Source organism: Schistocerca serialis, chromosome 7 (assembly GCF_023864345.2).
Source record: "Schistocerca serialis cubense isolate TAMUIC-IGC-003099 chromosome 7, iqSchSeri2.2, whole genome shotgun sequence".
NCBI classification, from domain to species: Eukaryota; Metazoa; Arthropoda; class Insecta; order Orthoptera; family Acrididae; genus Schistocerca; species Schistocerca serialis.
In genome coordinates, this window is record NC_064644.1 from 11,645,932 (window position 1) to 11,669,481 (window position 23,550).

At 44.2% G+C, this 23,550-nt stretch overlaps 1 protein-coding gene across 1 annotated transcript in view; it reads left to right on the forward strand.

The window, feature by feature from the left end:
* LOC126412572 (myrosinase 1-like) overlaps positions 1-23,550 on the forward strand; it is a 199,498-nt gene that overhangs the window by 66,157 nt on the left and 109,791 nt on the right. The window contains exon 11 of the mRNA XM_050082217.1: positions 18,482-18,621. Coding sequence (XP_049938174.1) covers positions 18,482-18,621 — 140 coding nt within the window. The remainder of the gene's footprint in view (positions 1-18,481; positions 18,622-23,550) is intronic.

Consider the following 23,550-nt stretch of genomic DNA (forward strand, 5'->3'; position numbering starts at 1 on the left):
CGTTACACGTACTGCCAAACGCAATCAGGTTGACGGACATCATTTTGAGCATTTACTGCATTAATGTGGTATTTACAGGTAATCACGCTATAACAGCATGCGTTCTCAGAAATGATAAGTTCAAACGTACGTGTATCACATTGGAACAACCGAAATAAAATGTTCAAATGTACCTACGTTCTGTGTTTTACTTTAAAAAACCTACCTGTTACCAACTGTTCGTTTAAAATTGTGAGCCATATGTTTGTGACTATTACAGCTCCATCTATCACAAAGCGAAAAAAGTGGTCCAACTAAAACATTCATATTTCTTTGCTTGCTACACGAATATGTAATAAAAAATGGGGGTTCCTATTTAAAAAAACGCAGTTGATATCCGTTTGACCTATGGCAGCGCCATCTAGCGGGCCAACCATAGCGCCATCAGGTTTCTCCCTTCAAGCTAGACAAGTTTCGTTCTTTGTGGTTTTTTCGTTTGACGCTTATTTCGTGAGACATTTGGCCCGGTCACGATCAGTGGACCACTCTGCATACTGACAAAAATGTGAAAAAGAAAATGTAGCAGGAAAGTGACTATAATGTTGGGGTGCAGAGGATGTGCAACACCACAGGAAAAAAACACGCTGTTTAAGATCTATTGCTTTTATTTATCTTTATCAACACAACATGGACATATAATTCAGATTCAGTGAATGTAGTCAAAACTGCCATGGCAGAGCGCTTTGATGTATAAAGTAATCGGCAAAAACGTGTTTGTAGTGTGAACGGGCTGCACGTCTACGTATTCGTTGTGGAATATCCTCATGAAGTGAAGCATATCTGCACAGTGTATCTAACTATTGAACACCATCACTCTTTCGTACACAGTTGTGTAGATCACAACATGCCTTAACAGTGTCTATGGCGAAATCAACGCCCACATTCAGGGGTCAGTGTAAGATACACCACTTATTTGCCATTATCCCGAACGTGCACTCTACAAAACGTCTTGCTCGAGATTGACGACAATTGAATATCTTTTTTTGTATCAAGTCGCGGACCTACGCGTGGGCACATAATTCTGTGTGACAGTGAAAATGAGTCGTCAGCAGCAGATACATAGGGCACTAGCGTTTTGTTTACGTCTGAAATGTGTTTGTCTTCCGATATGTCCAAGTTAATAGACAGTATTCGCTTATAGAACACTGTTGAAATATCCTTGAGTCAGCACATTTACCATACGATTCCACATCCACAGCGACAAATTTATAGTTTGCATCACAAACAGCCATCAATACATTAGAGAAAGATTTCTTGTAGTTGAAGAACATTGATGCACTATTTACTGGTTTTACCAGTCGCACATGATTTCCATCAATGGCGCCGGGACAGTTTGAGAAACTGTCCTTAGTTTCAAAATCTTTTGCTATTTGCAGCCAGTCGTTTGTGGTCGGTTCTGATAAACATTTATCTTTTAAGATAATCCAGATTGATGAACATGCTCTTCTTACAATTTTTGTGATTGTTGTTACTCCAAGTCGGAAAGCATGACGAAAATCATCGAACGAATTTCCAGTTGCCAGATATATGAAAGGGATAAATTACTAAATAATTTTACACTTTTGCGAGCTGGATTAGTTTTAAGGCAAGCTTTTTCTGAAAAAATTTCTTGAAATATTTTTCTAAGATAATGTAATAAGCAGAATTGTTCTAATTATTTTCTTTAAATTAACGTATGTCCCATCAGTTTTTACCACATATGGTATGCGAAAACTCGTCTAACATATCACTAATTGCTGCTTCCCTTTACAAAGAATAGACATTATTGATAGCTAAGATATAATTTTATTTTTAGTGGTAAATCGTTACAGAAGAAATGGCGTAACATTAAAGATTCATACAGCCGAGAAAAACTGAGATTAACTGATGGAAGTGGTTTTGTAGCAGCGAGAGAGACGAAATATCTTTATTTTAATCTCCTGTCATTTCGGAATATTATCATTTCACCGTCACATACACATAGCAGCGTGTCACCTGAGACTGATGGGAATCAGGCCACAGGAGAAAGTAAAGTTCCAAGTGGACCATACCTGGGTAGGGTGCTCGGTAAAAAAAGGAAAGCAGAAGACGAAATCGGAAGACAACTAATCGATGTTCTGCAAAAATCTGCAGAAGCCAGGCAGCAACTGGACACACAATCATGACAGATGAGGACAGGCGTTTTTTCCTGTCTTTGGCGACCTACTTAAGAAAATACCTATCTGAAGTAGTCTGTAAAACGACGAATCTTAAGTATTATTGAAGAAGTTCAGCCGCATCGTAACTGTCCAAACACATCTTCCTGCGAACATTACCCGGCGTACATTTTTCACCGTCCACAATCAGCAGCCGGATATTCTACACATCATCAGCCTCTGCCTATATCGTTATCTTGTGATGGAATAGGATATTATCAGGAAACCTATCCCAAGCAGTCTAGTTCTTCTTCTTCTTCTTCTTCTTCTTCACAAAATGATAATTCACCACAGTCTCGACCAGAAACCACGATTATGGCAGTATTGATAATCGTGTTACATCGGCACCACTTACATGTTTCGGTAAATCATACAGGTTAATTTTACTAAATACACTATGTAACATTAACAATTTCATTATTGGTAGAAAGTTTCTTTAATAAAACTTACCTGAATGTTATAAGCAGTTTCTCTTCTTTTCCTATGCACTGTCGCATTGCTGTGTCTGTACCTCTCATGCTGTCTCCAGCTTTCTTTAATATTTCATCAAAAGTTTTTACAGAAATTCTAGTGGAATTGAAGAATTTATCTTCGTCATTAATTAAAACTTCCGAGATGAATTGCCATGGTCCATATATAAAACTATCTCTGGCTAGTGCCATCTCTGTCGACTACAGGTAATCGATTGTCACTTCTTTAGTACAGAGTCGACCGCCATATCTTGTCTAGTTTTAATCCTCCTTCTTTTCTATTAAAATTATTTCCGTGCTTGTACATCTCTATAGCTTCTCTATACATGCGAGTATAATAATGTGAGGTCCTATCTATCACGTTTGTCTCACTAAATTTTATTTCGTGATCACCGTCTTTGAAAACATGTTCCACTACAGCTGATTTGTCAATCTGTCCCAATCTACAGTTTAGTGAGACAAACGTGATAGCTTAAACCTCACATTATTATACTCGCATGCGGAAAAAAATGTGTTGCAACACGTACTGGACACCTTGCGCATTACCAAGAAAGGTACAGAAATTACGAATAGTCAGTCATCTGGGACAAGCCAACAGCACCTCCTGGGTCCTACAACACCTGCAGGACTTCGGCAGTCTGTAAGAAGAAACAGTACCAGATTACACCAACAGAAAAAACGCAAATTGGTGTAAAAAGAATACCAGAATATGAGATCACTTTGACTGAGGCTTTACGTAGGTTTCTTCAGCCTTTGGCTGAATGGCATATCCGATACCTAAGCCTCTCTTGTAGCTACAAAGCTACTCTCTGACGTCCATACAAGTCAGACTGAAATTGGGACGATCACATTGGACTAAGCTGCAGGGAGGGCGGGACAGAGACTTAGGAGCAGTTACAAGATGAAGAAGGGCCCGTCTAAAAACAGGGCTCGAGTTCTAGGCGTATGGGATCCTTAGCAGATAGGTTCGAAAAAAAAATTGAGTTGTTTCGAGATACGAGAGTGGTACGAACATAATTCACCAGTGGCTGTAATCATTAAAAGATGTCTCTACAGAATTTAACGCAAATATGTGGTTGAATCGATAGACTTGATTCCAAATTGTAGACAGCATTTTTACAGCATTTCCGCCTGAAAGCGTAACACTCTCACCGACTGTGTGTGCCTATAGACTCAAGACTGCTTTTTATGTGATGGTAACATAGGCGTTTTGGTCGTTTTTTTTATAGCGCGGACCTTGCGCGAATTGTATGTTGTGGCTTGTACAATCCCTTTGTGCTCAGGTTCAGATGTCATTTCTCAATGGTGTTCCTTGGAAAGAATATCGTGTTGCCTCCATGGATTCCCAGTTGTCCTAGTTGTCCTACTTGCCGAGTGTAATCCGACTGCTCGAAAAAAAAACTATACAAAGTGACTCTCATGATCAATTTAATTAATTAGCCTATCAAATCGGAATCAATGACGTGTCGCCTGGTGGGTGGAAGAGATGGCTAGTGCACCACAGAATGATTCTTGACAACGTTTGTTCTTTTTTTTCTGTTGGGCCATATCTTTTGACGAAATTTCAATCTCCCACCAATGCAGGGCGAGATAGCTCTCACGAAATGATACAGCGTGGCATTGGTAAAAGGGTGCCTGTTATAGTGTACAAAACAGCTACGTTCTCTTGAATTATAGGTTCTTGTTGTCAAACGTTAAATGAATGTGTATTTTTCCGACATGTGTGCCAATGGCGTGAAAGATTGTCTGAAATATTTGTAATACACACGTGCATGAGAGTTTATTTGCAGACACTGAAAGCGAGAGATTCCCTCAGGTCATGTAATTTGTTTAACAAGCCGGCAGAAATTGCTTAATATAGATTATTTTTCTTTGGAGTTTAAATTCTCGCTTTTTCTTTTCTCTGATGACGGTTTCGAAATAACGAGGACATTCCGTGGTGATCGGTGTTTCTCGCATCAAAATAGTCGATATTTTTTTTTCTGATTTGGCGCAGGGTTGGCATGTCTCTGCTGATCACTTCTGGTCGGTGGCGGTACACTTCACTGGACGTCACAAAATAATGAGATGCGACTGCACTCGAACATAAAATCTATACCGATTCTCCTCATAAAACAAAAAGGAAATGGGTCTTACCCATTTTCGTGGAAAGAGGACACTTATTTTGCTAGCAAATGGGTGTTGCTGTTTTTAATAGATGTTTGATTATAGGTGCATTGATGTCAAATACAATTGTTCTCAATCGTAGAACAATGGGCTGCTGCGAGCGAGGGGGGAGGAGGAGGCGTGTCTGCTGAGGTGGTCGCCCGACACAGCCGATCTCTGTCCAGGAGGGGGGGGGGGGGGGGAGGGGCATGTGGGGGCTCTGTCGCTAGACGAACAAGGTGCAGTTGAGGTGGTCGTCCATTTATATCCTATTGTTTAGTTGACTATACACGCTACTGGCGTCTGGCTTAGGAGCATCACCTTAAGGCAGCCGGCAGATGGTGGAAAGCTGAGTGCGGCGAATGACCGCAGAGGGTAGGAGCAAAGTGGGACAGTGGCATGCCCGTGCTGCAAGGAGGTCAGTGGAGCAGCTTGCCTTTTACGGCAACATGAGTAGGGGGACAAAGCAGACACCACCCCAAATTCCATTGTTGCCAGATGTATCCAGATGGCGGCGATAACGTCATCCAAAATGGCAGTGTGTAGACTCCGCAACAGTGCATGACTTCATCGAAGTTTGCGGCCGTGACGTCATTCAAGATTGCGGATTTTGGCGGGAAGTTTAAATTTTGGCGGGAAGATAGGTCAAGTGGGCTACCTCCAGTAACCTAACACCCTCCCCTCCCCCAGAAAAATGGCAGGAAGTTCAAATTCCAACAACATATTGCATCACACCTAAGAAAAATCGCGAGAAGCTAGGTCACTTGCGCTACCTCCACTAACCTAAGTCACCTGACTACCACCTCTTCCTAGGGATTGGTGAGAAATACTCAGCCTGCACTGGGCTACTGGAGAGAGTAAGGAAGGAGTGTACTTTATTTATTTTGGAACAATTTATTTAGGTATGGAATATATTTATCACAGTGATACAGTACACATGCTCTGACATGCTTGGGGTCATGCCACACAGACTGCAGACATGCAAAAACACTAAAAGACTCTGCAAACATGCTTCCTAATCGTCAGCTGCCGAAATCATGCACCAGTCTTTATTTAAACAATTTGAGCCACTACCGGCATCCAGCGTGTGTGTTCGCTACGAGGTCTAGAGCCCAACTGGCTTAGTACACATTACCAAGAGCAGAGGGCGCTGTTGTCTGTGACTCATCTGATGGTGCAACTACTGTTATTCAAGATGGCGGCAAACAGTGTGTTCTCCATGAACTCCAGACTCCAACTGACCTAGTACACAGCACCACCACCAAAGGGTGTTGTCATCCAAGATGGCAGTCATGATGTCAGCTGATTACTCAAGTACCATCATCCAAGATGGCGGCAAACAGTGTAGTCACCACGAGGTCCACACTCCAACTGATCTAGTACACAGTACCACCAGCAGAGGAGGCTGTCGTCCATTTCATGACGTTTGTTGGTTCTCTAGAAACACCTTATTTGACCTTGTAAATTATGGCAATGCTTTCGAATATTCTACATCACTGACATCAGTATTCGAGAGTGGAAATATTAGTTTCCTCTATTTGTTTCTAGTTACTCAGTGGTTTACAGCATGCTGCACCTCACTAAAGTTTGGGGTTTGTAGAGAAATAATTTCCAGCTTATATCTAGGGAATTATATTGCGCTAGTGATCGGTAGGATGCTGCCTAGTTCTTGATATCGAAAAGTACCGCGAAAGTAGTATAATATTATCGTGACCCATGAGAAAATACGTGTGTTCTTGTAATCCCTGAGTCTGTAGATGTGTGTAGAAAAGCGAGCAAGCAAGGAAGCAGGTTCGGAGTAGAAACAGTAATGCGAGGGGAAACAATCCCAAATTTGTAGAACAGTTCTAAGAGCGACTTTGGTCCTCTGAGTTTGCTCTGATGTGAAAGGGATGATTTTGTATGGTGGATATGAATTGTATATTTACTACACCGACACGGTACATGGTGATATATTTCTGGGATGGAGATCGGTTTCACGCTCTAATAATCAGGCTCCTGTCCTCAGTGGGAGAGCAGAGTAATTGAGTAAGAGTCTTTTTGTATTTGATTATATGTATAGCACTTTGCGAAGTTTAGTTGTCGGTGCAATATGGTGATCAGTGTACAATAGTTTATTGCTGCTGAATGTCACGTCTATAGAAAGAAAAGAAAGCTGACACTGCTTCCCTAGGACTGAGGAGCATTGTCACATATAGCCGGTGTGAGTGTGGAGGGATACCACAATTTTTTCAGGTGCTGTACAGATATAAAAGATAACAGCACTGTTTGTGTAAAATGTGTATATATTGTATTGTAAAGTTACTGTGGCTTATGTTGTGTAAAATGTGTATATATTGCTTTGTAAAGTTACTACGTTTTATATTGTGGCATGAATAGAGAGGATGAATGTGTGTCCTATCGTGAGGGACATACAGATTCAGCACATCGATAACTGTGGGGGTATGAGAGAGATTTTTTATGTGGAAAATTATGTGTGCTATAGATACTGAGATTCGTTCTAGAAGCACAGCAGTCCAGAGGAGACATTACATGTACATCTATCGGTGTCAGACTGTAGCATCTATTGTAATATTGTGTGTGTTGAAAGCAGGAAGGGTAGCACGTGATGTACTGGGGTATCACATTACTAGCCATGGGAAGAGTGCACTCGATGTTATTTTGCGCTATTTTCGTAAACAACTTCTGTTAGTGCAAGAATTTCCGTGCATACATGCTGAGACATCAAGAAAGCGAGTGTTAGCTATTTGTGGGACACTATACAATTTCCACGAGGTCGACTTGGCTCTTATCTTTTACAAAGCCATCTCACGTCAGAATAACTTTGAGAACCTTTTAGATGGTGAGTCACCATACGGGCATTTTGTGGTCTAGGAGTCAGTCATGCTGGGGCGGGTATGCATGGCTGGATGCAGCTCCTATGTTCCGGTAGGATTGCTAGTGGGAAAGCAACCTGTGCTATTCTGTCATCAACGGTAAAAACACTTGCTGCCTGGAGTTGTCTCGCATATGGGGCCTGCGTGAGAGTGCCTTGGAGTTCTGTGACGTCAGTATAACAGTGACTGTATACTCGAAAATGGAGGCAACTTTCGGCTGCATCTGGCGGTGGCTCACCCCTATGAGGGCATGCGCGTCTGGCGTCTGTGTGTGGTTTGACAGCTGCGTCACTTCACTGGAAGCCTCCAGTGCGGTCTAGTGGACAGGGGGTGGCAGAGGGTACTTGCACGTGTTGATTGTGTGTCTGTTGGATTATTTTGTGAGCAGATATGTAGGCTGTGCTATGCATTATTTGGACAATTTACTGTTTTGTGTCTGCGTCTCAGTGTACTACATTATTTAGGAGGAGTCTGCATGTCTGCGCTGAAATTATTTCGGTAAATTAGGAGTTGTTTGCGTGTCTGGAGAGCTTTATTTAGAAGTAGTTTACCGGTCTGCCGCGCGGGATTAGCCGAGCGGTCTCAGGCGCTGCAGTCATTGACTGTGCGGCTCGTCCCGGCGGAGGTTCGAGTCCTCCCTCGGGCATGGGAGTGTGTGTTTGTCCTTAGTATAATTTAGGTTAAGTAGTGTGTAAGCTTAGGGACTGATGACCTTAACAGTGAAGTTCAAATGGTTCAAATGGCTCTGAGCATTATGCGACTTAGCTTCTGAGGTCATCAGTCGCCTACAGCTTGGAACTAATTAAACCTAACTAACCTAAGGACATCACACAGATCAATGCCCGAGGAAGGATTCGAACCTGCGACCGTAGCGGTCGCTCGGTTCCAGACTGCAGCGCCTAGAACCGCACGGCCACTCAGGCCGGCAGCAGTTAAGTCCCATAAGATTTCACACACATTTGAACATTTTAACAAAATAGTACACATAGTACAGACCTCTGTTTTATGTAGGATCACTTTAAAATTTCATACACCTAGTTTGCAACACAAGACAAAATAAAAGGAAAGGGAAAAGGTTACAAACAATTTTATACAACATAGTCCGTCACTGAACTTCAAATTACACTTGTACATAATTTTTAGGTTGTATATTCATCTCCTATCTGTCTTGGGTACCAACGACTCCACTGCATTTGCATGTGGTTCGATTTCTTTAGTGAGTCGTGTCGATTGACTTTGCTCTCTCCACTGCACTCAATCGGGGAGAGGAGTACGTCGTGTATACTGCAATTCATACTCTCCATTTTCTTCCTCCTCTCCACACCGCACAGAATCAAGGGAACGAGAATATCGGACACTTCTTTTTTGGCGGCTATCTGCTACCATCGTATTTGTCACACACACTTTAGCACAACAATTTCCTCCTACTTCACACAATCTTCTGCCACACCCTCGACAACACTTACAATAAATACATGAGCAACATATTGTGTATCCCCACATGCAACACATACTTTGTGACCATGCTCGGAAGGTCTACCGCTGCTGGTATTCTATTTCGCTTTGTAGTTCATCTATTTTGTGAATTGCTATCTTTAGGTCATCTATGTGTCTTACAGTATGTTGTAAGGGTAACGATACAGGTATTTTTGTGACCTCCTGCTTCTCCTCATTTATCTTACAACAGTCTATATCTAAACTTAACATAGGTACTATGTCATTCTTGCTTACATTAGTACTAATTACGTAGTCATCTTGTAGCGTGACTTGCGCACAATATCCCTTACACTGTCTTGTAAATGTTAATTTACCAGTACCTCTTATGATAAGATCATTAAGAAATAACTCACTGCACAATATCGTCAAACCCTCGTGCGACATACAGCCATTCATTGTCTTGTATCTGTGTCCAGATACTTTCATTCAATATAATATACTTTTGATTGCAATCTTTTGGAACTTCCCTTATAGGCTGAAGTATACGAGCTTCACATCGCTCGTGGTCATAGGTGGACATTAAAACAAACCTCTGCTTGCAAATCTGACTTCTTAGCGTGACCGTCTTGCAGTGTAACTGGTCACGGGAGAGTGGCGCGTACTGTCGTTTCACATCATCAATAAGCAAGTAATTTTTCTCAGGCCCTGTATAGGGGAACAGTTTCTTTGCTTGATCATACTCCGCGGATAATTGTCATATTCTCTACAACGTATATACGCTACTATCCACTAGATCTGCATTTAACACATAACGTAGTGTCAGCAAGAACTACATCTATATCTATTATACGTAGTAACACATACCCTTGGTCCTTCGTGAGTTCAACGGTGAACTTTCTGTCTCTTAAATCTTCTTTTATCAGTTCTAAATACTTGACCACCTGTACGGGGTTAATCAAGTGTGGTTGTAATAGATCTTTCGGCGCGTTCACTAGTGCAGAGACTAATAAGTCGTATTCCCTCTCGAGTTCATTGAACATACCAGTAATCTGCATTATTTGCTCCGTAATAGTTAAGAGAATCAGGGCATGTTGTACCTTCCTAGTAGTGCTATTCTCATAATCCTCTATATGGATACTTAGTTTTCTTATTCCGTCTGCTATTATCTGAGTATTCTTAGTTACTGTGTTAAGTATTTGATTCACCCTGTCAGTGACGCTCTCACAATGATCACTCGTTCTTTGGACAATCGTAACAGCTCTCTCTGCTGTTCCCCGAGTACGTCTATGTTGGCTTTGAAGAATGCCGCATCATCTTCGTCTAACGTGCCAAACAATACCTTACTTGCCACCCCTCTAAAATTTAATATTCCTCTTTTGACCCTCGGTCGTTCATGCCTAGCCAACTGATCAGTCATCTCTTTCGATCTAGAAATTTTACTCACATGCCATTTCACTGTTTTGCTGTACATTCTCGCACTCTCCAGTGCTTAACTTTGCCTGATTCATCTTACCCATGCAATGTGTTACCGCTCTGTTGGCAACCACTTGTGTGTCCTCAAATTTGTCATGCAGTTCCTCGAGGTTAAAATAGCTCACCAATCTCCAAGTAGTGCTGTACAAACTCAAGCTGCCCTAGTTTTCGTAGTAAATTCCCGGCGCTGACTGGAATTTTCGCGCTCGTACATTTTGCAGTGACGCTTCTCGTCCCACGAGGCTGATCTGCAAGATACTCCCGACTATCGCTGTCACCCACAGTGCCTTCATCCTTGGCATCTGTAATAGAAACGTGCTTGTCACTCTTCTCGGGCTCTCCTGCTTTATCGCCTGCGGTTCTTCTTCTTTTTACATCACGTCTTCTGACAGAATGTCCACATTTCCGCTCAGTACGATTCCTTCAACCTATTAGCATGCATAGACTAATTACTACGTTAGGTTTGTGCACGTCAACAACAGTAAATGGCCCTCGCCATTGGCTATCTGATTTCTTCGATAGTCCCCGACGCACGCTCTCGTCATACAGCAACACGCGATCATTCCTTCTAAATTCCCTCGGGTTTTGTGTTTTGTCATTGCTATTCTTGTTTCATTCTTTGCTTGCTTGTGTTGCCTCACGGGCGTCTTGGTGTAACATTTGTAGTCGCTGTCGAATCTCCGTCACGTAATCGTCATAATTTTAGATTACGTCTGCTGGTTTCTTTTGTAGCCATCCCGGCTAATTGCACTTCTTGCCTAACAATTCGAATGATGTGTATCCCGTAGTGCTATGAGGAGTAGTATTGTACACAAAACATGCGAATGCAACCCATCCGTCGCAATCTGTCTGCTCCCGGTTCAAATAGTGTCACAGCATCTCCGTCAGGGTACGGTGTGTACGTTCTAGCGCTCCATTGAACCGCGGATGGTATGCAGTGGTTTTTATTTTCTCTATTCTCAGTAATTTGCAGACTCGTTTCATGGTATCGCCTATGAAATTGCTTCCCGTGTCGCTCAACACTTGCTTTCCACCAATTTTCGTGCAACCGTATCCGCGAATTGTCGAGCTATTGGTTGGGATATTTCAAACTCATGAGAAAGTCTTGAAAAGTCAAAATATATCTGTGCCTGGACTGGGTAATGGGTAATGGACCTACCATATCAATATCACAGCGCTCAAAATAAATTCCGGGGTCGGAAATAGCTCTAGTTGTTGATTAATCTTAGCTTGTGTGATATTGTACTTTAGGCAACTTTTGCACGTACTTATGAACTGCTCTATGTCAGCTTTCATACCCGGCCATGTATAGTACTGTTTTATTCGTTCTTACGTCCTTCACATTCCTTGATGGCCTCCTATGGGAGATAAGTGCATCTGCTTTAGTATTGCCAATTTATTCTCTGCGCTCAGAACCTCATCTTTGTTTATCTGGCATGTGTTACAGTCTCCGCTTATCTCGGTAGCTTCAGCTGTCTCCTCGGGGTCTGCTATCTCCGCTGTCGCCTCTGTCTCCATTATCTCGTCGCTACTCGAGTCCTTGACTGAGGCCTTGGTAGCTGCGTCCCTTCGCTTATCTTCGTGCCTGTCAGTCTCGTTTGTGTCCCTCCTTGTAACCTGCTGTGCTTGTCTGTCGCTGTCTTGCACACTCCGAATGCGTGGTTCCGCGTCGGCCACGCGATTTTGCTTTCCTTCCTTATATATGACCTGGTAATCGCATTCTTCCAGTTTTAATCGAAGCTTCATTAATCTCAACGATGAATCCGTAATGCTACCTAACCACATCAGTGGTTTAAGGTCCGTGAGTATCTTGAACTTCCTGCCGAAGAGATACAGCCGGAAGTACTTAACTGCCCATACTATGGCAAGCAGCTCTCGATCTATTGTATTGTAATTCGACTCTGCCTTGTTGAGAGTAAGTGATATGTATGCAGTTGAGAAATCCTTTCCTATTGGACCTTGACTCAAATATGCCCCTAACGTTTTCATACTGGCGACAGCCGTTAATAAAAACTCTTTAGTTAAGTCTGGATACTGTAGTATCTTTCGCTTGGTTAACTTCTCTTCCAATGTTTGAAACGCGTCTTCCTGTACTTCCGCCCAAACATACGGGACTCCTTTCTTTAATAGTTCGTGTAGAGGTTTTGCAATTTTGCCAAGTTGCTCGAAAATCTTCGGTAGTATCCGTTCATTCCCAAATAACTTTTGAAGTCAGCGGTTGTCCTTGGTCGCGGATACTTTTCTATTGCTGCTACTTTAGTGGGATCGGGTTTCAGACCTTCCGCTGTCAAAATGTACCCCAAAAACGTAACTTCCGTCCTTAGGAATTCACACTTGTCGACTTGCAATTTTAGGTTGGCTTTTCGTAAGCGATCAAATACTTCCTCAAGTCGCGCATTATGGTCCTCAAGTGACGCACCCACCATGACATTGTCGTCTAGGTAAATGAACACTTTATTTCCCTGTACACCCGTCAGCACGGTATTCGTTAACCGTTGAAATGTGGACGCAGCCGTCTTCAGGCCCATCGCCATCCTATTGTATTCGTAATGGCCCGTAGGTGTGCTAAATGCCGTCTTTTCTCGATCCCGTTCGTCTATCAGGATTTGATAATACCCTTTCGCAAGATCTAGGGTTGAGAAATACTTTGCCTTCCCTAGGCTACCAGTATTTCATCAATTCTAGGCAGTGGGAAGATCATACACTACTGGCCACTAAAATCGCTACACCAAGAAGAAACGCAGATGATAAACTGGTATTCACTGGTCAAATATATTATACTAGAAGTGACATGTGATTACATTTTCACGCAATTTGGGTGCATAGATACTGAGAAATCAGTAACCAGAACAACCACCTCTGGCCGTAATAACGACCATGATACGCCTGGACATTGAGTGAAACAGAGCTTGGATGGCGTGTACAGGTACAGCTGCCCATGCAGCTTCAACACGATACCACAGTTTATCAATAGTAGTGACTGGGGTATTGTGACGAGCCAGTTGCTCGGCCACCATTGACCAGACGTTTTCAGTTGGTGAGAGATGTGGAGAATGTGCTGGCCAGGGCAGCAGTCGAACATTTTCTGTATCCAGAAAGGCCCGTACAGGACCTGCAACATGCGGTCGTGAATTATCCTGCTCAAATGTAGGGTTTCGCAGGGATCGAATCAAGGGCAGAGCCACGGTTCGTAACGCATCTGAAATGTAACGTCCACTGTTCAAAATGCCGTCAATGCGAACAAGAGGTGACCGAGACCCGTACCATCACGCCGGGTGATACGCCAGTATGGCGAAGACGAATACACGCTTCCAATGTACGTTCAACGTGATGTCCCAAACACGGATGCGACCACCATGATGCTGTTAAACACAACCTGGATTCATCCGAAAAAATCACGTTTTGCCATTCGAGAAACCAGGTTCGTCGTTGAGTACACCATCGCAGGCGCTCCTGTCTGCGATGCAGCGTCAAGGGTTACCGCAGCCATGGTCTCCGATCTCATAGTCCATGCTGCTGCAAACGTCGTCGAACTGCTCGTGCAGATGGTTGCTGTCTTGCAAACGTCCCCATCTGTTGACTCAGACAGATCGAGACGTGGCTGCACGATCCATTACAGCCAAGCGGATAAGATGCCTGTCATCTCGACTGCTAGTGATACGAGGCCGTTGGGATCCAGCTCTGCGCTCCGTATTACCCTCCTGAACCCACCGATTCCATATTCTGCTAACAGTCATTGGATCTCGATCAGCGAGAGCAGCAACGTCGCGATACGATAAACCGCAATCGCGATAGGCTACAACCAGACCTTTATCAAAGTCAGAAACGTGATGGTACGCATTTCACCTCCTTGCACGAGGCATCACAACAACGTTTCACCAGGCAACGCCAGTCAACTGCTGTTTGTATATGAGAAATCGTTTGGAAACTTTCCTCATGTCGGCACGTTGTAGGTGTCGCCACCGGCGCCAACCTTGTGTGAATGCTGTGAAAAGCTAATCATTTGCATATCACAGCATCTTCTTCCTGTCTGTTAAATTTCGCATCTGTAGCACGTCATCTTCGCGGTGTAGCAATTTTAATGGCCAGTAGTGTATTCAACGACATATCATTTAATTTCCGATAATCGACAACCACTCTCCATTTTTGTGTGCCTCTGGCATCAAGCTTCTTTGGTAGTAATAACAGAGGGGAGTTAAATGGACTGGTACTCAGCAATATTAAGCCGTCACCCAGCATACTGTCTATTTCCTTTTTCAGTGCTTCCTGTTGTGCTTGAGGGATTCAGAAACGCCTTCAGTTTACGACTGTCCCTTCTGTTTCAGGTACTAGTCGCATCTGGTGCTTCACTACACTGATGTAGGTCAGCACGTCTCCCGGTAAATGAAAGACATCATTGTACATTAAACACAAGCCCTGTAGGGCTTCTTGCTCTTCTTGGTTTAAGTGCTCTATACGCATGTTTTCTTCCAACAAGCTCTGCCGCGGTTTTCTCCCGTCTTTCTTTCCCTGGGTACACGTCGAATTTTACAACTGCTTGGTGGCAGTATTCGTTCCGCAAGTACCTCCGGCACAATAAAACGGACCTCTTGTTCCCTGGTATTAATCACACAGAGTACGCGAAAGAACTTGCCCCCCTTGTAACAGCCGTGTACCGCAAGTCTCTAGAGGAACGGAAGGTTCCAAATGATTGGAAAAGAGCACAAGTAGTTCCAGTTTTCAAGAAGGTTCGTCGAGCAGATGCGCAAAACTATAGACCTATATCTCTGACGTCGATCTGTTGTAGAATTTTAGAACATGTTTTTTGCTCGCGTATCATGTCATTTCCGGAAACCCAGAATCTACTCTGTAGGAACCAACATGGATTCCGGAAACAGCGGATCGTGTGAGACCCAACTCGCTTTATTTGTTCATGAGACCCAGAAAATATTAGATACAGACACCCAGATGCCATTTTCCTTGACTTTCGGAAGGCGTTCGATACAGTTCCGCACTGTCGCCTGATAAACAAAGTAAGAGCCTACGGAATATCAGACCACCTGTGTGGCTGGATTGAAGAGTTTTTAGCAAACAGAACACAGCATGTTGTTCTCAATGGAGAGACGACTACAGACGTTAAAGTAACTTCTGGCGTGCCACAGGGGAGTGTTATGGGACCATTGCTTTTCACAATATATATAAATGACCTAGTAGATAGTGTCGGAAGTTCCATGCGGCTTTTCGCGTAACATAGACAAATGTAATGTATTGCGAATGCATAGAAAGAAGGAGCCTTTATTGTATGATTATATGATAGCGGAACAAACACTGGTAGCAGTTACTTCTGTAAAATATCTGGGAGTATGCGTACGGAACTATTTGAAGTGGAATGATCATATAAAATTAATTGTTGGTAAGGCGGGTACCAGGTTGAGATTCATTGGGAGAGTGCGTAGAAAATGTAGTCCATCAACAAAGGAGGTGGCTTACAAAACACTCGTTCGACCTATACTAGAGTATTGCTCATCAGTGTGGGATCCGTACCAGGTCGGGTTGACAGAGGAGACAGAGAAGATCCAAAGAAGAGCGGCGCTTTTGGTCACAGGGTTATTTGGTAAGCGTGATAGCGTTACGGAGCTGTTTAGCAAACTCAGGTGGCAGACACTGCAAGAGAGGCGCTCTGCATCGCGGTGTAGCTTGCTGTCCAGGTTTCGAGAGGGTGCATTTCTGGATGAGGTATCGAATATATTGCTTCCCCCTACTTATACCTCCCGAGCGGATCACGAATGTAAAATTAGAGAGATTAGAGCGCTCACGGAGGCTTCCCGCGAACCATAAGCGACTGGAACAGGAAAGGGGAGGTAATGACAGTGGCACGTAAAGTGCCCTCCGCCACACACCGTTGGGTGGCTTGCGGATTATAAATGTAGATGTAGATGTTGATGTTATGCTCATGGCGTCCCGGATAGTCACCAATGGCTTCTGGTACACAGACCCCTGGTGTAATCTCTTGTTTCGGAATTACCGCTTCATTCCCTAGTATCTGTGTCACGCGAACTTTTATAAATCTTTCTTCTTACGGCCCGATTCTTATTTCTTCCGAGTCCTCCGGGGCTGGGGACATGTCACTCGTACTACTTACATTGATTCTTCGCTCATCCGGCTGGCCATTTACTTCGCTTAGTTTCATTTTCCTTTGGTTTCGTACAACCCTCTTGGGTCGGCGCCGGCGGCGGCCGGCTGGCGCGCCTCGCCGTGTATTTGTCTTGACCGATACCCTTGTTATGTGCGCGGGCTGGGCCTCTATCGTCCGGTTGCGTTGCGGCGACTGTTTCTGTGCCCGTGGCAACCTTGGCCGGTATCTTTCAAAACCTCGTCACAGCTGCGTAACTTGCTCGTAGAGTCTTTCTGTTTCTATCATCTTGTATAGTTAATCTACTGACGGTTGTTTCTTCGCATTCTTCCCACAACTCTATCCATTCGCCTCGCCACAATCCAACACGACTTTATTTTTGTCCAGTAACTCCCGTCCCAGTAACCCATCAAATGGCAAATCAGTACTCTCATTCACTACTTGGAACTGCGTGACCAAGTTGCTTCCCTCGCCGTTGCTTAAACTTATTGCCACAGGACCCTCTGTCCTGACCTCTTTGTTTACGATACTTCTTATCGTTACCACCCTTCTACGATCGCACCTCACGTTTTCCTTCAGAACCTTGGACTGTATGAGGTTAATATGGGAACCACTATCTATCAATAACTTTGTTTCAGAGCCTTTCACATCCTTGCTCTGTACGCATATGTAATCATTTTTTCCTGTGCAGTCAGCAGCTCTTATGATTCCTGACGGAGCGTAATGGAACTGCGGTATTACGCCCGCTGCTCTTTTCCCTGCGCATTTTCCCTGCGTATGTTAGCCCACTTAGTTTCGCTACATTCACGAGCATACTGTCCCATTTGGTGACACGTGAAGCATGTCACTGGCTTGGCTTCAGTACACGGGGGAGAGTTCCCCGTTAGATTACAAGCCGTACGCCGTACTTGTGGGGGACACTGTGCCCGCGATCCAGTCCCTTTGAATTCACGAACATCGATTTGTTTTATGGGTAGCCGACTACATTCTGTCTTTTGCGGAACCTCCTTTAGAGTGTGTCTTCCGGACAGTATACTTTTTCCTGCACTCACGCGACATGTGTCCCTCTTTCCCGCAGTTAAGACATTTCGCACTTTCTGAAGCCGAGCTGCAGTTGCTACGCAGCGCTTTTCTCTTTCCAAGTTTGTTGCACACTCCTCGATAGATGCTAAATCAATAGCTTCTGACAGGGACATCTGTTGACCTTGGGCCTATATTATTGTCTTTATCCGCTCATCACACAACCCTTCTATAAACACGGCCCGTCCTAACTTTCCTATCAGCGCACTGCATCCAGTAATTTCTTCGTCCTCCATGACCCTCTTCATTGCTTCTCGAAAATGGAATTGCATGGAATCCACGCGAGAGCCCCATTGAGCCACACTTTCCCCTTTTCCTTGCCTACTTTTGAACATGGTGAGGGGATAGTAGTCAATAGTGCGTTTACTCTCGAAATGTCTAACAAAATTGCCCTCATGTCAGACCAAGTTTCTGTGTGATCTCTAATAGCTTACTGCGGGCGAAGTCCGTTATTTGGCCAATAATAAACTTTAAAAATACTTGCTTATGACTGGGATAAACTAAGTTGTAAGTGTTGTGACAATTATCGATGAATTCGGATAGCTTTTCCCTGTTCCCCTCAAATTTATGCGGCACTAAGTTGGTGACCTCATTTAGATATAATCTGTTCTCATTGGGGTTTACTTATATACGCACACCTGAGTCTACTGCGTCAGAGTTTCCCATTTTGACTAGCCCTGTTTCTTGTGGCGTGTACGGTGAACTCGGCGCTCTCGAAGGCTTCCCGCAACGAGTGCGGCGCGAGATGGGTCAGCTGCTGTGGTGGCGCGGACCTGCGACCCTCCGATTCCGCGACGGCGAGTGCGACGCTGGTGGTGCGTTGGCGTGAAGCGACGACCCTCTGCGTAGAAGCGATGCATCCACCCTCTGGCCGCGACCCTGCTTTGCCTATTCCTGTACTCTATGTCTGCTTATTCTTCTCGCTTACCCCACATCTGACACCAAATTTGTTTCTCCTCCTGTCGCGTCCCACTGACAAGTACTGAGAGGGAGTGGAAGGACTGCAAGAATGCGCGTCAAAGAACCTACTTGGCAGGAGGTCTCGTGGTCGTGGGCTGCCTCCTGTGCACCTGCTCCACTGAAAAGAGGGCTGTAGCGTGAGTTAGAACAAGGAACTCGGCTGGGATCTCAGGGTACACTGGACGCAATCATAAATCAGTGCATGCGGATATATACACTGGAAGCACCCCTGGCACATCTGTTTTATAAACAAGTCTACATACAAAGTTGACTAACTGCCTTCTTAGTAGAGTAACTTCTCATAGTTCCCTGAGTTTTAGTCCCAATATAGCAGAGGTGGGCGCGCCGGACTGGGTGTTGAGTACATGGAAACAAGTCTAAGTCTCCTCATAGTTGGGCAGCACTTCACTGCGATCTCACAGCATCAGAACTCCAGCTAAACCATGTCTGACCGACCGACCTGCTGCTCCATCACTTCCATCACTGTCATCTCTGTCCCAACAATATGGCGGCTAGCCTTTTTACAGCGGTACTGCACCCGGCACCACTTGTTCTACAAGTTTCCAGTACTCTTGAGCATTGCGTGTGTATCACGCCGTAACACGTAAGGCCTACGTGGCGAACAGGCCGTACGTCGTTGTCCGAGGGTTGCGTCTAGCAACGGCTGTTGAGCCTCGTGATGCGGCATAGTCCACTCTTGCCAGCAGAGTCAACATTACACACAAGCTTCTTCCGGTCACTTCCGCCTCGCTAGTAACAAGTATTGCACTTGGTGCAGGGAGTGGCAACTGACGCTTAACATAGACAAATGTAATGTATTGCGAATACACAGAAAGAAGGATCCTTTATTGTATGATTATATGATAGCGGAACAAACACTGCTAGCAGCTACTTATGTAAAATATATGGGAGTATGCGTACGTAACGATTTGATGTGGAATGAACATATAAAATTAATTGTTGGTAAGGTGGGTGCCAGGTTGAGACTCATTGGGAGAGTCCTTAGGAAATGTAATCCATGAACAAAGGAGGTGGCTTACAAAACACTCGTTCGACCTACACTTGAGTATTGCTCATCAGTGTGGGATCCGTACCAGGTCGAGTTGACAGAGGAGATCCAAAGAAGAGCGGCGCGTTTCGTCACAGGGTTATTTGGTAAGCGTGATAGCGTTACGGAGATGTTTAGCAAACTCAAGTGGCAGACTATGCAAGAGACGCGCTCTGCATCGCTGTGTAGCTCGCTGTTCAGGTTTCGAGAGGATGCGTTTCTCGATGAGGTATCGAATATATTGCTTCCCCCTACTTATACCTCCAGAGGAGATCACGAACGTAAAACTAGAGAGATTCGAGCGGGCGCGGAGGCTTTCCGGCAGTCGTTCTTCCCGCGAACCATACGCGAGTGGAACAGGAGAGGGAGGTAATGACAGTGGCACGTGAAGTGCCCTCCGCCACACACCGTTGAGTGGCTTGTAGAGTATAAATGTAGAAGATGTAGAATATCCGAGCCTACATTTAACTTGATTTTTAACTCTAATGTCTATAATTCGCTACATTATGTCCCAAAACTCCTTCTTGGTGTTGAGATTTTTTCCCCTGCAGTATATGAAAGCATAAAATGGTAATCAAAGGGGCAAACGCAAAAGATGCAAAATGCTTGAATTATATCAACAGCAAAATCCTATCTCTCATTCATTGCTTGCTGAGATACACCCCATTTTTTCCAACAATATGTGCAGGAAAATAGTCATTGATTGTTTCATTAAGGCCACTGTAAGTGCAGACAAGACAAAATTTACGTCTACAGTACATGGCTAACTCTGCCGTTAGATCTGCGATTGAGTAGTTGCAGTTTTAAATTTAAAATTTGATTGCAATTGGGTTCATAAACCACATACGAAAGAGAAACAAGACTCACAAATGCGCCGAATGTGTGATCATAATGTGAAGTGTCTCGGCTAAATGTCAAAATGTACCACTAATTTACTCTGAACTACAAGAAAGTTTGGAACCACAGTTATCCAACTGTACACGGTAAGCCAAATGAATGATCAGATATCAAAGCAGTGTTTATTTATACGATGCTCAGTGAAGGAGTCCCTATTTCAAAATTGAATATCTCGAAAACCACGACCGACAGACGAATGCAACAAACGGTATGAATGCTGTGAAAGCTGTAAGATTCTTATATGTAAGTTATACAGAAGTTTTGAAATAGTTCGAGAAGCTGTCAACAGATGGAACTGTACGCTGTGCAGCGCGCACAGTATCAGGCTGCATAACTAAACTCATCGTCTGCAAGTAATCTTTACAGTGACATCGCAGTCATTTCGAAATATCCGCCACTGGCTATGCAGAAATGGTGCAATGAACATTGAAATTGGCCATCACATCGTGTAGTGTCTCGACGGAAGTGGGTTCAGATGCCAAACAGATCGCCGATTCAAGCTCGTCCAAAGTGGTAGACAATGTCTTTCAATGTGCCCCACAGAAAGTAGTCAGGCGAGTATTGAGGCCGAACCATCACTGGGTCAGCAAATTTGCAAAAGTCAACCACAATTACTCATTAAGGAAGCGAAACATCTGTTTGTTGAGATCTTGGAAGAACCATTTGGTGCAGAGTCGATCTTCCAACGCTACGTTTATGGCGACAAATTGTACAGAAATTGCATCGTAACGTTCACTGGTGATGGTTTCTCGCCTGAAAAAAGGGCCAGTAATGCCTGTGGTGCATACCGCAGCGCAAAAAATAACTTTTGGAGAATACAGTGGTTTGGCTTCACAGAAATGGGGATTTTTGTAACCTCAGAATCTCCCGTTTTGTTTGTTGACGACTCTGTTCAGGCGGAAGCGTGACTCATCTATGAACCAGATGCACCCAACATCAAGTCCTTCTTTATCAGTCGTTGTGAGAATCTGGTTCACAAAGTCAGCGCTCTGTCGCATAGCTTGTACAGTATGTGGCCTGGCGACCTTGGATTTTTTTTAAATGAGATAATGTGTCGGCACTGCCGTATTTTCTGCGTGCTGGAACGCTTCAAGCCAGTCTCTGCTGCAGATCTTCTGACAGGTTACCTTGCATTTTGCTGAACAATTCCAAAAACTGTGGCGATCTTTTCAGGAGTAACCATACTTTGCCTGGGACTGGCATCTCTCGCTAGATCATCAGCCACGCTCCCTGTCCTTCGGAATTTTCCTTAGAGCTTGCCATTGGTTTTAGTATCGTATCGTGTGTGAAAATTGCTGCTTGTTACTGTAGGACCGTGTTCTGATCTGTGGTATTCCACTACCAGAAAAACACTTTGGAATACATGATTTTAACCTCTTCCTTCGTTAAGATAACCTTCTTTCCTGTTTCAACGGTGGAAATGGGGCTCTGAGCAGCGGCGTACTATTTATAGGCGCTATCGGTTGAAATTACATCGCCATCTGTTAGCAGGTTTTCGAACTATCGAAAACACTGGATAGGTTCTGTGTAAAATTCTTACTGCTGTACTCGTGTATGATGTACAGATACGCGTGATAGATACACTTAGCATCTCCATGATAGACTCTACAAATGTTCTGTGTCCGCGTTCTTCCGTCCATGCATTCACTAGCATGTTTCAATGTCCGTCGAAGCAGCAGTGATGCGTTTCTGCAGTTTTTGAAGCGTTGTTGGTATTTGGGGTCAATAAACTTTCTCCTCAACGTAACTCCACAGGAAGAAATCATATGACGTGAGATCTGGCAACCTGGGGAGTGGGGGGGGGGGGGGGGAGGCATGGCGATAGAGAAACGTCACCCAGACTAGGACGCCCAATACAGCGATGGTGCTGTCACTGTTGAGAAAGACGTCAACAGTTGTGCTCCTGTGAGGTGGAGCCCCATCCTGTTGAAAATGGCTTGGCTCTGAGCACTATGGGACTTAACGTCTATGGTCATCGGTCCCCTAGAACTTAGAACTACTTAATCCTAACCAACCTAAGGACAGCACACAACACCCAGTCATCACGAGGCAGAGAAAATCCCTGACCCCGCCGGGAATCGAACCCGGGAACACTGGCGCGGGAAGCGAGAACGCTACCGCACGACCACGAGCTGCGAACTGTTGAAAATGAAAGTTGAATAGTGAGCAATCAGTTGTGGTAACAATCACAACTGCAAAGTCCAAGTACATGGAACAGTCACCGTCTGCTCGATGAAGAAAAAGGGCCCGAACAACTTTGTCTCTGATGGGGCGCAGGAGACATTCACTTTTTGAGAATACCCTTCCAACTCCACAGGGACAGGCGGCAGTTCAGTAGCACACACTCTCACATTGTGACGGTTCATATTTCACAATGGATGGGAACTTCTTCTGCGTTCTTGTCATCTTGTAGAATGCCACCTATCGTGCACGTCAGTCACCAGGCGGGCTTTCAAGCTTGATGAGAGTATCCTTTTTCTCATATATCAGCCGTTTTTGTACGTGATATACTTGTCAATACCAGTGCTTTGAAACCCGAATATGGTGCATCTGTACGTATGGCTGTAATACCTAGACCTGCTCCTTGTATACTCTTCTCGTGTTTTGTCTGTATGATACTTATAGACTTACGCAATCACTCAGTTCTTTAGCCACAGCTTCCGAAACAGTTTTTACAGGATACAAAAGAACATTGAATCGCCATTTAGATAGGCCCTACATAGTCATTAATAACAGATGAATTGGGAATATCCCAAATGCGTATGAATGTCTATTCATCATTTCTTATTGTGTTACCAGCAGGATTTTCATAGAATACTACCTCTGTGTATCTTGTATT